This window comes from Cydia splendana, chromosome 15 (genome assembly GCF_910591565.1).
Source record: "Cydia splendana chromosome 15, ilCydSple1.2, whole genome shotgun sequence".
In the NCBI taxonomy this organism is placed as follows: domain Eukaryota; kingdom Metazoa; phylum Arthropoda; class Insecta; order Lepidoptera; family Tortricidae; genus Cydia; species Cydia splendana.
In genome coordinates, this window is record NC_085974.1 from 3965077 (window position 1) to 3980951 (window position 15875).

The 15875-nt window shown below is 38.2% G+C and overlaps 1 protein-coding gene across 1 annotated transcript in view; it reads right to left on the reverse strand.

The window, feature by feature from the left end:
- Positions 1–611: 611 nt before the first annotated feature.
- The window catches only part of LOC134797467 (uncharacterized), a 34216-nt gene continuing 18952 nt past the window's right edge, over positions 612–15875 (reverse strand). Inside the window, exons 7-14 of the mRNA XM_063769701.1 lie at positions 13461–13562; positions 13006–13126; positions 12443–12575; positions 11894–12072; positions 10910–11052; positions 6949–7104; positions 4687–4737; positions 612–3002 (exon numbers count right to left, since the gene is read on the reverse strand). Coding sequence (XP_063625771.1) covers positions 2536–3002; positions 4687–4737; positions 6949–7104; positions 10910–11052; positions 11894–12072; positions 12443–12575; positions 13006–13126; positions 13461–13562 — 1352 coding nt within the window. The 3' untranslated portion in view covers positions 612–2535. The remainder of the gene's footprint in view (positions 3003–4686; positions 4738–6948; positions 7105–10909; positions 11053–11893; positions 12073–12442; positions 12576–13005; positions 13127–13460; positions 13563–15875) is intronic.

Sequence of the window (15875 nt, forward strand, 5' to 3'; positions counted from 1 at the left end):
GCCCCAAGACATATTGGGAAAGGATAACATATGCTTAACCACGTGGCTACCTCTTCGGTATTTAAGGATGATTAAGACTTTAATTCCATAATAATCTGTAGTTAAATATTATGTAAGTTGATTGGAATTTTTGAATGAAATGGTACTAATTCTACCACAATAAATGGTAATATAGCCTTTCAGTACTGACATACATGGAAGAATCATCGAAAAGAAAACATCCAAGGCAACATTAGTGCACATCTTGTATATAAACATTGGGTATATACTTCTATAACATATGTAGTAAATACGCTGCCTCTATGTAGATATTCGCAAAATATTCTGTACATAACTTTGCTTGTGTACAATGTTCTACATGAATAATCATTAGCCATGTATAGGTACTTATATATAATTATTGCGGTGGGTATATAACACTGTTAAGATTCTAAAGTGACATGGATCGAGGTAGACCTACTTTTCTACTGCTTACTTTCTGAACGCTTGTTTTCAAATGTGAACCTTACGCATAATGAAGTAAGGTTGATTTTACGTTGAGTTCAATAAGTAAACAGTCTATTATTACATTTCTATCTTAATACTTATGAATTTTAAGAACACTTCATCAGAGCCGGTTTGTATTGTGATGTGAATACCGTATTTAATTTAGAAAAATAATGCATTTATTATATAAACTCATTATTCTACAACTAATCCTAGAACTATGTGTCCCATGTACTTTTAACAGCTAAGTACTACCCCGAGTCATAAAACTTCCCTTATAAGTCAATTTTAGATGTTTACATTTAATTAGTAATTCATTACATGCCTTTGAATTGAGTAAATTCACTCAGGCTTTTATTTCGGAAACTGGATTGTCAATTGACACTATTAATTCACACTAATGAAGATAGTGTCAGATGACTATTGTCAACGACACTAATAATTCACACTAATGAAGATAGTGTCAGATGACTATTGTCAAAGACACTAATAATTCACACTAATGAAGATAGTGTCAGATGACTATTGTCATGTTACGAGTAGTGTAACACGAATTAAACTGATGCGCTTTTAGTATGAAGTAGTGATACAGTAATTTAAAAAATTGTATGTATAAACTTTTTCATTTCATTTTAAACTTAAAAGACACGGTGAAAAATTGTCCACATATTTGTGACCCAGCCTGTACAATTATTTACTGAATGGGGTACAAGTGTTTTTTTAAACTCCCGACACAAAAAGAGGGGTGTGAGTCTGTCTGTGAAACCGTAGCTAAACCGCTTTGAAAGCAGTTTTTTTTTCAAAGCAGGTTTTCTAGCGCTGGTTCTTAGAGATGTTTTATCAAAATCGGTTCACCAGTTTCATTGCGTTATTTTTTAATTCATAAGTTATTAGTAGTAAGTTGTATGACCCAGGGCCCGAGGCACCATCATAATCGTCATGTAGAACATTGCTAGATTGTGACTTGTTCACGAAAACGGCCGATTCCAACTGAGTATCACGGTTAATCATGTAAAGCTTACAACGGTTCATAATTTCAGCAAAATAAATTATTTCACCACCAATCTAAATGCAGATTACGACAGTCATTTTTCTTTTTTTTTTAATCGTCATTGCGGCGGCATCAGAGGAATTAAGTCGTACATATTGTGATGTGGGAAGACTTGCAGACGAAAATTCTATGTAAAATGGCGTTCAAAGAAGTAGACAAAAATGTAAACAAGCTATTTTTGAATAATTCTGCTCCTATTTATATGATTGGGTCATATTCAAGCATTATCATTTCATATTGTTCTTGATTTTTGAAGTTATTGTATTTAAATCAGTTTGACATCGATTATAATAAAAATTTAAATTGATGTTCATATACCTACAGTTATAACACAATAAAAGTTAGTAACACGTTCGCAATTTTTTCATAAAACTGATTTCTGTAAATTTGAGGTTATTCGTCAAATAGTAATGTTTACATTTCGTCCATATCTTTCGAGCAACACTTTAATCACACTAGCCGAGTATGGCGTCCCTCTCTTACTAGCCGTAAAAGAAAGAGCGAGGCTACTGTGACGCCACCGCAATAAGCCGCTCATAACAGCTGAATAGTAAGCGTACAGTGTGACAGAGAAGGGTAATAATGACTGCTCATACACAAAGTTTCGAAATAACTAGATAGCATCACTTTTGTAAGTCTCAATCTCGTAATATAGTACTTAAATTGAGTAAGTTTCTATGAATGATTACCTCCTAAGCCCCATGCAGTTTTGAATTTTGAACCGTCTTTATAGTTCAAAATTCCATTAAATTTTGTTCTTTTAAAAGGACATGGGGACTTGGGAGGTTGAAGCAATTTTAGAAATGCTGCGCGTCATATATTTAGACAACGAAGTCAGAGATAGAACATTATAGAATTGAACGTTTAAAGTGGCGCCATCTACCATATTCTTTAAAGATTGCTTTGTGTCACGATTTGCAGTCAATATTTATCCTTCCCCGCTAAAAGCAACAAAAACAGGTATTCTGTACCTATTTTCATCACTTAATTATTCGCACTTAAGTGTTATTCTCTACCGGTCTTATAGTGCAGTCTCCCACCGTAGTTATCGGAGTAATAGTTACCGAGCTGGGGGTCGAAACTGGAACGATAGTAGAGTTATCCTGTACCTGTTCCAACTTGTCTTCTTTGTTGTTCGGTTCGTCATTATTAGGCGGGAGTTTCACTATCTGGCAGTCGCCGACAGTCATGATTTGAGTTTCAACGCCGACCGCCGGTACGTTTTCTTCTGGCTCCACTCTTGAAGTTTCTTCTTCGTCCGAGGATGAATCTGACACGTCTATAGTGCGGTCATGGGAGGTTTCACTGACCGCGCTCTGATCCTGGTCCACGTTGCGGTCAGGGTCGACGCTGGTGACTCCGTACCCGTAGGCGGCGAGGGCCGGGTTGTACATCATTTCGGTCAGATATGAGAAGTCTCCGAAGGGCAGGTTGGTGGCGTTGTAGTTCTCGTTGGGGCGGCCGTCTGGAAAAATGTTGCGTTTAGATTTGTGTCGGGTTCGAGTTATACTACATTGCCTATCTACTTTAGACACAATTACAGAACTACAGGCGTCATGGAGGATCGGTCAGACATAGACAACAAAGAAATGTAAAGATAATAAAATATTAACGAACTTTAACCTTGAAACTTGATAAAGGGCATTTTCACTTAACTGTGCACCTTTAACGGCCGGTTAGCAATCGTTACAAAACTGACGGTCAATGTCAAATCCCATACATTTTGTCAGGAATGTAACGGTTAGACGACTTAAGTCGCGCTTTAAAGTACAAGTTAAATGAAAATGCCACATTCACATTTAAGCCTATAATTTGTGAAAATTATAGCCCTCATTTTTCATTCCCGGTGAAACACCATAAAAAAAACAGGTGCCATAGACAACATTCCGGTGTTTAATTTCTGATAATTTCAGCCCGTGCGGGGTGCGCATAAGGGTGGTATTTGTTTGTCCAATGTCATTGCGTCTCACTCTCTCATTAAGCAAAATGCGAGATGCAATACACATTGGACAAAGAAATTGGATGGTGAAATACCACCCTGAGTGCCCAATATTAAAACCACAAATTTGAAAGATGAAGTACATTTTGTACTATTTTACGCATTCTACTATTATTTTGTCTATGATTGACTGATGAACGAACCCGTTATAACGGCGGATCAGTACTGCAATTGCGCTTTTATAGTTAGTATGATATAGCAAAGCGGATATATGTTAAGGCTAATACTTACCGTTATGCAGGCGTTTTATAATTTGGAAAAGTGTTAATAATATCATACCGTTTATATTTTCGTTAGAAATACCGATTAGTACCTCATTACCCCATGGAGCTATTATAAAGAATGTCGTTACTAAAATATAATCTAATAGATAGTTATATCCTCCTAAGGCCCAAGGTCCTACCTATAGTACTTATTCATTTCGATGAAATTTAAATCATATTCAATTGGAACAGAGTTGCATTTAATTTGTTTCGTTAAATTTTCAAGCAAAACCAAAATCAACTCTTATTCCCTGCACTAAAGGTTCAAATTTCAGTGGCAAATTCTGGATTTTTCATTTGTATTAGTTACACAATGAGTAGTGTTTGCCGCAACAATATCTAGGGCGCGAGAAACTGTCGCAGCGCTCTCGTACTAAGCCTAAAGTATCGTCGAAGCAGTTTCATTAGGCGAGTTCACACAGAACGAGCCGCCTCGCGAGGAAATTGCCGCGCTAAGCAGCTCGGTCGTGCCTCGCCCGAGGCATTGCGGCCGCGAGTGCGTTTGCTTCGTCCGAGGCACGTCTACACGGACCGAGCTATTAGAGCGTGTTCTAGTAGTTGTGTATGTCACTCAGTGTAATTGCTACTTTTCTTTGACTTGCACACTTTTTTTACCAAACCAATACACATTTTAACAGTCAATTTGTAATTTAAGAGAGAACACGCAACTTCTTAGTAGTCGTACCGTAACTAACCCACGCAAGAGTACAGTTGATATCTTAAAACTTGTTAAAACTTCAGTTTCGTTTGGTTTAAACTTCTGCTTCCAAATATCAACTCTATTCTAAACACCATTAGACTTATATTCGATTAACGACATCTTTATTAACAGCTTATACAGGCAAGCTCGTGTTAGACAGGCCATGCTAAAACGTGTGAATACTAACAAATCTTATTCAAGTCCATTGCTATGTTGTACGGCATCGGTAAGTCGGTACCTAGGGAAGGGATATATGCTGATTAGCTTTGCACACCATTTGGGGATAATTTGGAAAATGTTTGTCTTATAACAGCCAAATGTTGTTTATCTCCGACAAGAAGAATCCGTCCCTCTCTTATAAACTTAGAATAGCGAGACAAATGCATTGGGGTCGGCAACTTCGACAAGTCAGGTCATTTTTTATTGCAGAGTTAACTGCCAAAATGCTTGAGGTTGGTTTTATTTAGGAAGATTCATAACAAAATCACACTCTATCATATTTTGTTTTGTAATTTAAATTATCAATCTTTCTAAACAATGATGTTTGTTTAGGACTTTAGGAAGTGTAGCTGATAATTGAATAATACAATTAAAATATGAGTATAAAAGCTGGTACTTTAATACTTTTGGCACACACATTGCGCTTATCTATCGGCGAGTAAAACGATACGACGGAGACAGACTCTCAGATGAGTCTATTGCATTAGATTATCTGTTCTATCACAAACGAAGAGTCAAATTGGTATCTCGAACATTGTTTTTAAATGATTCATCAAAAACCAATAGTGGTGATATATAAACATGACAAAATCACATTTAAACTTAGAGCAAAAGTTATACGTTTTATTGCAATAATTTAGAACTTTGGAGTTATTTGTTTTGAAGCCTATTTGGTGACCGAGTCATATTATTATGTAAATAGCTAAATTTTTAAGAAAATTGCTTTAACAGTATATTTTTGTAATTAGTGCCCTTAATTATTCTCAGAGGTTTTTACTCGCCAACAGATAAAGTCATAAAATACATACAAGGGACGCCAACCAAAATGCTTATATAAATATGCTATACCAAACATATTTTTTTATAATCTATGAACCAACAATGGAAATAGTGTGAAGCAAAACAAAAGCATAATGCAAAGGCAAAAAAACGAACACATGCCTTTTACACACACACACACACACACACGTGGGAAATCATGTAAACTATAATAGACTTAGTCATCGAGTAAAAACAACAACGATTCACCGCTTTAGATTTCTGGCGTCAGTACTTTTTGTGTATTTGATCTTTTGTTTGATCGTGACGATAGTTTGTCTAATTCATTGGAACGGATTCGTAACATCACGAGAATTTTACGTAGTTTTAAGTGGTATCCTATAGTGTATTTAATTTAATTAACTAAATAATTAAATGTATCAATGACTGAAAGGATTTTAATGTTCGTGACAATATTACCTACATTTAAAACCACTGGGATAAAAATAATTGAAAAATAAAACAAAACATAACCAAAAAATAACACATTTTCTTTGTAAAGAATCAAATACAGCTAAGTAATCACAATGACGACAAATTTTTGACATAACAAAAAAACAACTAAATTCTTCTTATTCAACAAGGAATAAAAATATCAACATTTTTACTTATACACTTAATTAACACTATTATCATCTTAAGAAATCTACATAATTTTAATCAGTCTGTTTATAAAACTTAATTTTGTCTTAATCTTTTTTTTTAAGTAATCGGTGACACAGGCTTACGTCTTCACTGCAATCAAATCAAATCAGAGAGTGAGTAATTTTGTCGTGATGTCATCCGCAAGCATTTCATATAAACAGCATAGGGGCTGTCCATAAATTACGTCATCGTTTTTAGACGATTTTTGACCCCCCCGCCCCTAAAATCATCAAAAAATCATGCTTCGAATGACCCCATTTCCTCCTACGTCATGCTACCATCATCCGATGTGTCCAGACCCCCCCCCCCCCTAATTTGAAATGACGTACTTTATGAATAGCCCCATAGCCGGTTATCGTTTTGGCAATTCGAAAAAGAAGCTAATTCGACCTGGCAGCTAACTATTTTTTAGATTTAAATACATAAGACGCAAGTGGACGATGTCACGTGAGAAGCGGTCGTTCACTATCCTCTTAAGTAACATTTTTGGTAGAGTGGGTGTATGAACTGTAGGGGGCGGCACTGCTTAAGGGGCCCACTGATTACCAGTCCGCCGGACGATATCGGCCTGTCAGTTAAACGCAAAAGGTGACAGTTCCGGACAACTGACAGGCTGATATCGTTCAGCGAACTGGTAATCTGTGGGTCCCTTTATAGGCGTTGTTAATTTTTAGATTCAGGCGCAAGTTCCCTATCCACATAGTATAGGCTTCGACAGTGACGTAAGCTTGTGTTTGAGTGGTGTTCTAGCAGGAGAGGCACTTACCGGTGCGCGCGGGCAGCAGGTAGTTCTTGGGCGGGCGGCCGCGCTTGCGCTTGAGCAGCAGCTGCTGGCCCGACGGCAGCGCCGACATGCTCAGGTTGCTCAGGTTGTGCGCGTTGCCCATCACCGTGCCGCCCGTCAGCACGCAGCCCTCCAGGTCTACGTTAAACAAAGGCAGGTGAAAAATGTAAATAACCACTGACTTGACGCTGCGTCTGCACAGTGCAAACTGCCTCGCGAGGAAATTGCCGCGCGAGGCTACTATGTTTGAGAAAAAGGAAAAAAGCACATTTTCATAGATGGAGCTGGGGACTCCCTCTGGTCGCATAACAACTTTTGTCATATTTTTAATTGTCATAAGACTTTATGTATAAAATTGTAAGTCATAAAAATCTTTAGTCAGAATTATCCTGAGCATAACTGGGTTTTTGTCATAAATTAGTTATGTCATAACTTTTGTAGTCATTAATTTAATTCGCATAAGATTTTAAGTCATCTGCTTGATATCCATAATTGTTTTTCGTTCGAAGTATTGCAGTGCATAGTATTAATATAGTCATAAAAAATTAAGTCATATATTTAGTGGTCATAAAAGAAACTAATCATAATAGGTAGGTTAGGTTCGTTAGGTTGCTTTAGATGCCCGGAGGGCAAACTACGCAGAAATAGGAGCCCCGCGTGAGCGGGGCTCCGTCGAATTAAGTGTTTGGACGGAGATTAGGGAAAAGGTTTTTTTCGAGGAGTTGTTGAGAGGCTAAAATTAGTTTCTTAAATTATTTATGTAAACCATTATGGTTGAAAATTATTATGCTACAAAACGTTATACGTAAAAACCTTATAAATATCGATAAATATGCTTTTAGCTGGTATGACATTTGATTCATTATAATCAAAACCTATATGCACAAAAAATGTATGACAACTGCTGAGTATGTCATCAAATATTATGGCTAAAAATGTATGACACAATATAATATGACTTTTCATTTGTATGCGCAATGATGATTATGACACAAGTTGTTATGCGCATCAAAGATATGACCTAAACTTGTATGCAACCCAATATGGACCCATGGAGCTGCATTACGCCGCAGATTTTTGCAAAACGGCTTGTAAAACCAAATGGCTGCTATTTAACTGATCACCAGATTTAATAAAATTTAATACCAAAAAAATCTATTTTACCACCCTAAAATAATAAATGATCAGTGATCACCAAAATTATAACACCGTTTTAATGTGAAATGATTACCAATTTTATTACATTTTACTATCCTATTAAAGGAAATGACACCAAACTAATCATTATTAACCCAAAAATAGTAAATGATTACCAAATTTCAAACCCCATTTTAATGTGAAATGATACTCAAATTTTTACATCTTGCTATCCTATTAAAGAAAATGGCACCAAAATAATCATTGTAAACCCAAAAATAGTAAATGACCACCAAAATTAGAACTCCATTTTAATGTAAAATTATAACCAAATTTTTAAATCTTGCTATCCTATTAAAGCAAATGACTCCAAAATAATCATTGTAAACCCAAAAATAGTAAATGACCACCAAAATTGTAACCACATTTTAATTAAAAATGTGGAAATATTTAATACATCGTTATCCTATTAAATTAATTAATCCAATTCGTCACCATTTTCTAGTAGCATTTTATTTCTGTAACAGTCGCGCTAACCTAACCTTACCCACTTTTCTAGTAGCATTTCGTTTCTGTAAGGTTCGCAGTTCAAAGCTAACCTAACCCACTTTTCTAGTAGCATTTCTTTTCTGTAAGGGTCGCTGTTCAAACCTAACCTAACCCACTTTTCTAGTAGCATTTTTTTTCTGTAAGGGTCGCAGTTCAAACCTAACCTAACTGACTTTTCTAGTAGCATTTCGTTTCTGTAAGGGACGCAGTTCAAACCTAACCTGACCCACTTTTCTGATAGCAGTTTGGTTCTGCAAGGGTCGCAGTTCAAACCTAACCTAACCCACTTTTCTAGTAGCATTTCTTTTCTGTAAGGGTCGCAGTTGAAACCTAACCTAACCCACTTTTCTAGTAGCATTTCTTTTCTGTAAGGGTCGCAGTTCAAACCTAACCTAACCCACTTTTCTGATAGCGGTTTGGTTCTGTAAGGGTCGCAGTTCAAACCCAGCCTAACCCACTTTTCTAGTAGTATTTCGTTTCTGTAAAGGTTGCAGTTCAAACCTAACCTAACCCACTTTTCTAGTAGCATTTCTTTTCTGTAAGGGTCGCAGTTTAAACCTAACCTAACCCACATTTCTAGTAGCATTTCGTTTCTGTAAGGGTCGCAGTTCAAACCTAACCTAACCCACTTTTCTGATAGCAGTTTGGTTCTGTAAGGGTCGCAGTTCAAACCTAACCTAATCCACTTTTCTAGTAGCATTTCGTTTCTGTAAGGGTCGCAGTTCAAACCTAACCCACTTTTCTAGTAGCATTCCATTTCTGTAAGGGTCGCAGTTCAAACCTAACCTAACCAAGTTTTCTAGTAGCACTTCGTTTCTGTAAGGGTCGCAGTTCAAACCTAACCTAACCCACTTTTCTAGTAGGATTTAGTTTCTATAAGGGTCTTAGTTCCAACCTATCCTAACCCACTTTTCTAGTAGCGTTTCGTTTCTGTAAGGGACCCGCAGTTCAAACCTAACCTACCCACTATTTTAGCAGCATTTCGTTTCTGTAAGGGTCGCAGTTCTAACCTAACATAACCCACTTATCTGATAGTACTTCGGTTCTGTGAGGATCGCAGTTCTAACCTAACCTAACCCACTTTTATAGTAGCATTTTTCGTTTCTGTAAAGGTCGCAGTTCAAACCTAACCTACTATTCTAGTACAATTTCGTTTCTGTAAGTGTCGCAGTGCTAACCTAACCTAGCCCACTTAACTGCCTGATAGCAGTTTAACCTACTTTTCTAGTAGCATAACGAAATGCTACTAGAAAAGTAGGTTAGGTTAGGTAGGTATGCGGTGCGGGGTTGAGCGGGAGGGGCTAGTAACTTTGGCATCATTTTACTTTATTTGGTAATATGTATACATTTTTTGGTAATCAATAATCAATAATTTGGTCTTCAAGATTTGGTGATCGTTAATGATTTTTGGTGATCATTCAATATATTTGGTACTTGAATACAATTTGAAGTGCAGTCGTAATTAAATCGGTGGTACTTTTGTATTTATAGGCCTCAATTTTTTGGTATTCAGTAATTTTTTTTGGTAAGCATAATTTTTTTATTTAGGGTACCAAAGTATTTTTTGGTGGTCATTATATTTGTAGCCAAACCAAATGATCCATAACGGAAGATGGTTGATTATAAATAAACAGAATGAAGAAAATTACGAATGAAGCATATCGGTCTACGTAAACTTGCCTCGTTCAAGCCTTTACGGCTGCGTGTGCGTTTACCTTAAGCGAGCACGACACAGATCGAAAAAAAAATCGGGAAAATTTGGTCGTTTTGAATGATGACCTAATGAGTCATATTCAATAATTTAGTATAAAATATTGTAATTGCGTGACGACTACTACATTTCTTCAGGGGTGTAATTTGAAATCGGGCCCCCGGGCCAATAAGTTTCGGGGCCCTAAAGTCAAGGAAGAAAAACAAATGCCATGGCCCGGTTGGCCCTAGGGCAACTACGCCACAGAATAACTAATAGTACTACCGTACAGAAAATTCACTCCTTCACAAGTCAGCTTTAGGTATAAAATTATACCTATACTCGCCGCCTGCAACAAAATTGAAACTTATAACCGCGCACGAACGGTGAATCTTCTTTGCACGAGCGTCACGTGACACGACTATCGTGCGGTCGAACGGCAGCCCACTGCAATACGCCTGCCCTGCCCGGGAGGGCGCCGGCCAAATGTACCTAAACTGCGTAGGGACACCCCCCTGACTACGCCCCTGCATTTCTGTCATCAAATAGCATAAAAGTGGCACTAACCGAGCGAAGTCTTGGGCGGGCGGCCGCGCTTCTTCTTGATCTTGGGCGTGAGCGGGAGCGGCGTCTTGCGCGGGCGCCCGCGGCCGCGGCGCGGCGGCTCCAGCAGCTCGCCGGCCAGCTCGAGCTTCACCGGCTCCAGCGTGCTGGGGGAGTGGGAACTGCACCGTTATATTCTAGCGGTAGCGGGTGCGGACCACTATATAATACTAACATTTTTTTAGTAGCTAATATTTTGGTATTAATAATTACATTCACAATTGCATAAAAAGTGCCTTTAATAAAGTTTTTTACAAATAATTACTAATAAAGTAACTATTAGTCGAACCCATTCTTTATCACTTCCGCTGCAAAAGTGCCCATAATGCTCACGGCAATACTGCCGGCCGGATGGATATGGACAGCCTCTGCACCAGAAACGATTCGGAGCGGGGATCTCCTCCCTTTTGCTTAAGTCGACGGCTCAGAACGGTTCAGAATTCGATATTATAAAATAGGTAAATTAAATTGAATAATTATCACTGGTATAAGTAATTAAATGCAATTTTTTATCTAATATGAAATTATCTTGAAAATTAACATTGACGTTTAGCTAACACATTCGGATCATCATAACTAGTATCCATCTGTCAACTTTACTTCAAGTTCCGCCTCCAAGGGAGAGGGAGAGAAATTAAGGATGAATTAGCCGCTTACTGACACAGGCCGAATTCCACGCGGGCGGAGCCGCGGGCACAACTAGTCAGTAATAATTCCTGAACCGTTTCTATTTTTTTTTCTTAAAAAAAATTTAAGTTCCTGGAGTATTGTATGTATGTATTTACCTGTTGAGTACGACGGGGTTGGTGGTTGCCCTGGGTGGTAGCATGACGTCTCCGCTGGGCGTGAACACGAGACGGCCGGGCTCCCGATTTGAGGTGTGCACCATGCCGGACATCACTTCAGAGTTGTTTTCACATTTGTTCCAGGAGTATTGTACGTATTTACCTGTTGAGTACGACGGGGTTGGTAGTAGCCCGGGGGGGTAGCATGACGTCGCCGCTGGGCGTGAACACGAGATGTCCGGACTCCCGATGTGTGGTGCGCACCATGCCGGACATCACTTCAGAGTTGTTTTCGCGCTTGGTCGTGGTGGATTCGTTGGCCATGTCGACGGTTGGGTCTTCCTGGAATGGGAAATGTGGGTATAAGTGTCAGATTATTTATTAACCTCGTAAGGCCCAATGTGCATTACAATGTACCTTTCAAAAATGACATAAAGTAGCATTTCTTTTGGTTTATTGTTTTCTAAAACAAACGAATGTCACCCTACTATACAATAAGGTTCAAATTAAAAATAGGGAAACTTTGTATGGTCGGCGGCCGTGGGCCTTACGAAGTTAAATCTGACGTTTTATCTGTATCATCCGTCACTACATCTGGTGCTACCCAGCTGGAACGTCGGATGTAAGATAAAAATAATGAAATCTTATCGCGGTAGACCCGTTCATAAAACTAAATAAGTGGACTGATCGCCGTGTATAGTGTGTACGGTACCCGCTCGCAGATCTTGGTGTGTACGCGCAGCTTGTCGGAGCGCGCGAAGGAGCGGCCGCAGCCGCCGCACGTGAAGGGCCGCTCGCCTGTGTGTGTCAGCCGGTGTCGGGAGAGGTGGGATGATCGCTGGAATCTGTAAGGAAATAATAATATGATACGGTTGTCCAACAAGTCTTACCGCCACTGGCGCGACTCCATAGGGCAAGTCAAGCTTGGTGTATAAAGTCACACCAGGGGTACGAAACTCCTCCCTTCGGGCAAGCTCGGCTCTGTTCGGCTCAGCATTGCTCTGAGCAATTATTAGGGTTGACACAACTTGACGTCCCTTTGCGTGCACGACCACGATAAGATATTGGCTTGCATTTTAACAACCCTAAATAGCCGAAAGCATGATTCGACCCTGAACCGCTGTCAAACTTCGGTTTTGTAGGAAGTTTCCTTTCTGTACGGTAGTACTATAATTTATTTTGTGGTCACACGGATTTCGACAAGATAGTAGACATGCTAGATATGCAGGATAGACATAGCATGGATTCTATTTTAATATGAAAAATAACTGTTACCTGAGATCACAGACGTCGCAGACATGAGGGCGGCGCCCCTCTTCGCATTCGTTAGCATTTGAGTCGGACATGGAGCCGCTTGAATCTGTTTCTTCGTCGTCATCCATGTTCTTGGCTTTCTCTGGAAAATAAACATAAAAATTATATAAATATATTAGAGTTTACTTACTCTTCTTGCCTACCCTCTACCAGCGAATATTTTATTTAAATATTGAATAAAAAGATAAAATAGAAAAATACATGTATAAGATCAAAACGCTGGGAATATGGAGGCTTTTAAAGTTATAGAGGTTCAATCCTCCAAATAAAGATCAATATACTGAATTTGAATCAAAACCCGTGACCAAAATATAGTTTTTTTATTCGTATTTTATAAATCTTTATAAAACTTGTGTGTGACGGACTTAATGCCAAATGGCATTCTCTACCAGTCAACCATAGGGCAGAATACTCACCATCAGAATCGTCATGCTCGTTGTTGGTAGGCTTCTGCAGAGCGGATAGCTGCACTACTTTGATGCCGCCCGGCTTGGGATCGTCCTGGTTGGAGGCGGCCCCTGATGACAATAATGCATGTTTAGTACTTTTATCTTAGGACTTATGGCCTCGCTCTTACTCATGACATTTATCATAAATAAATATAAGTAAAGAAAGAGTGGTAACTCCATACATCAGTTTTCATACAAAAACGCGCGTTATTTCGTAATCGACATCTAACGTCAAGTAGTGCAACTAACAGTACCGCTACTTGACACCAGATGGCACAAGTGTCGCTACTGACGAAAAATGTACTGCTAAAACAATTTATAACTAATATTAGAATTGAAAATAGAGTTTCGAGTAATCCGGTTATAAAATTAGCTGAAAATTGTTGAACATTAAGAGTTTTTGTTCGCCGCGACATCTATTGTCGACTTAGTACTGATATATTCCGCTACTTGATGTTAGATGTCGACTACGAAATAACGCGCGTTTTGGTAAGAAAAGTGATGTATGGAGTTACCACTCTTTCTTTACTTATATTATTCTATGCTTTTATACAAGATGTCACACTGATAGAACTGCCCCACCACGTAAAAGCCATAGCCACAAATGCCGTTCGCCTAACTAAAATAAAAATAAAAGGATCCTCTAGGTCTAGAGGATTATCATTAGTCGTAAACCGTCAACCGGGGTGAATAGGGATGGCTGGTGTGAACAGGGCAAATACTTACTTACCCCTATTCACCTCGGTTGACGGTAGGTATACATACAGTTAGCTGAGCGTTTCTTTTATTTTTTGCCATTTTAGTTATTATGACATTTTTTGCCACTTTTGTGTTATTTCTAGTCAGGATCGCGAGCCCTTTTCATCCTTATAGGAGAAAAAGTGTCCTAAAATTTCCATACATTTTTCAAACTTTCCTTTTTGTTGCCGCCATACAAAGTGTATGGGGAAATGGTAACACAATAGGAAAAAGAAACTCTGGGACATTTTTTTATCCCATTAGTATCGAAAGAGCTCGTGATTCTGAGTAGAAATAACACAAAAGTGGCAAAAAAGGTCACAATATATAAAAATGGCAAAAAATAAAAGCGCTCAGCTACATAACCTAAACCTGATGTATTAACTTTTATGGTTCTTGTCTTGTATTCGAGGTGCGAGAGCTGACTATATGTTGCAGTCTCTTTTTAGCTAAGGGTTGTTGATGTTTTGACAGCTGGGAGACGAGGCATGTGCGAGTCCTTCATGATAAACAATATGAACCTCGAGAGTTTTAGCAGATAAAATTCTATTTAAACGAACATACAGATTGGTAAAAGTAAACAACATTTGTCACCGGCTTGACTAATTGTAAACATTCTCATGATTGAGTAACATATGTAAGGTAAACATAAGACTAATTATTTACATTTAGCGCAAATGCGTAGAGACAAATAGAGTTTTTATATAAGTCTTTTGGCTTTTACAAATGGAATCGGTTATTGATACTATAATATAGTCATCCAAAAAACGAAATACATATGTACATTTAAACATGAGTAAAAAATTCGACTATAAAGGGGCTATTCATAAATTACGTCATTTCAAATTAGGAACGGGGTCATTCCAAGCATGATTTTTGGATGATTTTAGGGGGGGTCAAAAATCGACAAAAATAGATGACGTAATTTATGGACAGCCCCAAAGCTAATTATATTCAAGTGGTATGAGCAAAAAAATATCTTTAATACATTGAATTATTTTTATTATAGGTAAAGCTAAAATTAAAAAAACTTCTTTAAAACGTGAATATAAAAACTTGATTAGAAATTGTGAATGTATGAAATAGCATGTTTTCTCACAAATAAGCTACAATAGTGTAATATCAAGATCCCTAATTTGTAGATCGAAACTATAAGTTTATATTCCTACGTATTTGTTACAAAAACATTAGCATTAACGATGACTCACGCTAGACCGGGTCGGGCCCAGGTCGAGGCGTCCGACATGTCATTTTCTATGACGGTTGATCGGTGACCACGTGGTGCTTTCCATAGAAAACGAAGCGCTGGAAGATCCGGACCGGCCCCGGCCCGGTCTAGCGTGAGTCATCCTTTAAAGCCGCTAAGCAAAACCAGGATATAATTACCATCAAATTGCTACCAGCCTTTTGAAATGCCAATAGGCAAACAATACCTCCAACTTAAATACATCTCACCGCGGAGTTTCATAAAAGCAAATACTAGGATTAAACTCTTACGTAAAATAATACATTTCCTCACGCAACCATCAATTTGAGCAACAATGGCGTCGAGACAATATAATTTAGCGTAATTCGCTCCCGAGAACACAATCACCCACATTGTACTTAGGCTTGTTTATTTTAAACTCCATTTACATTCAGTTT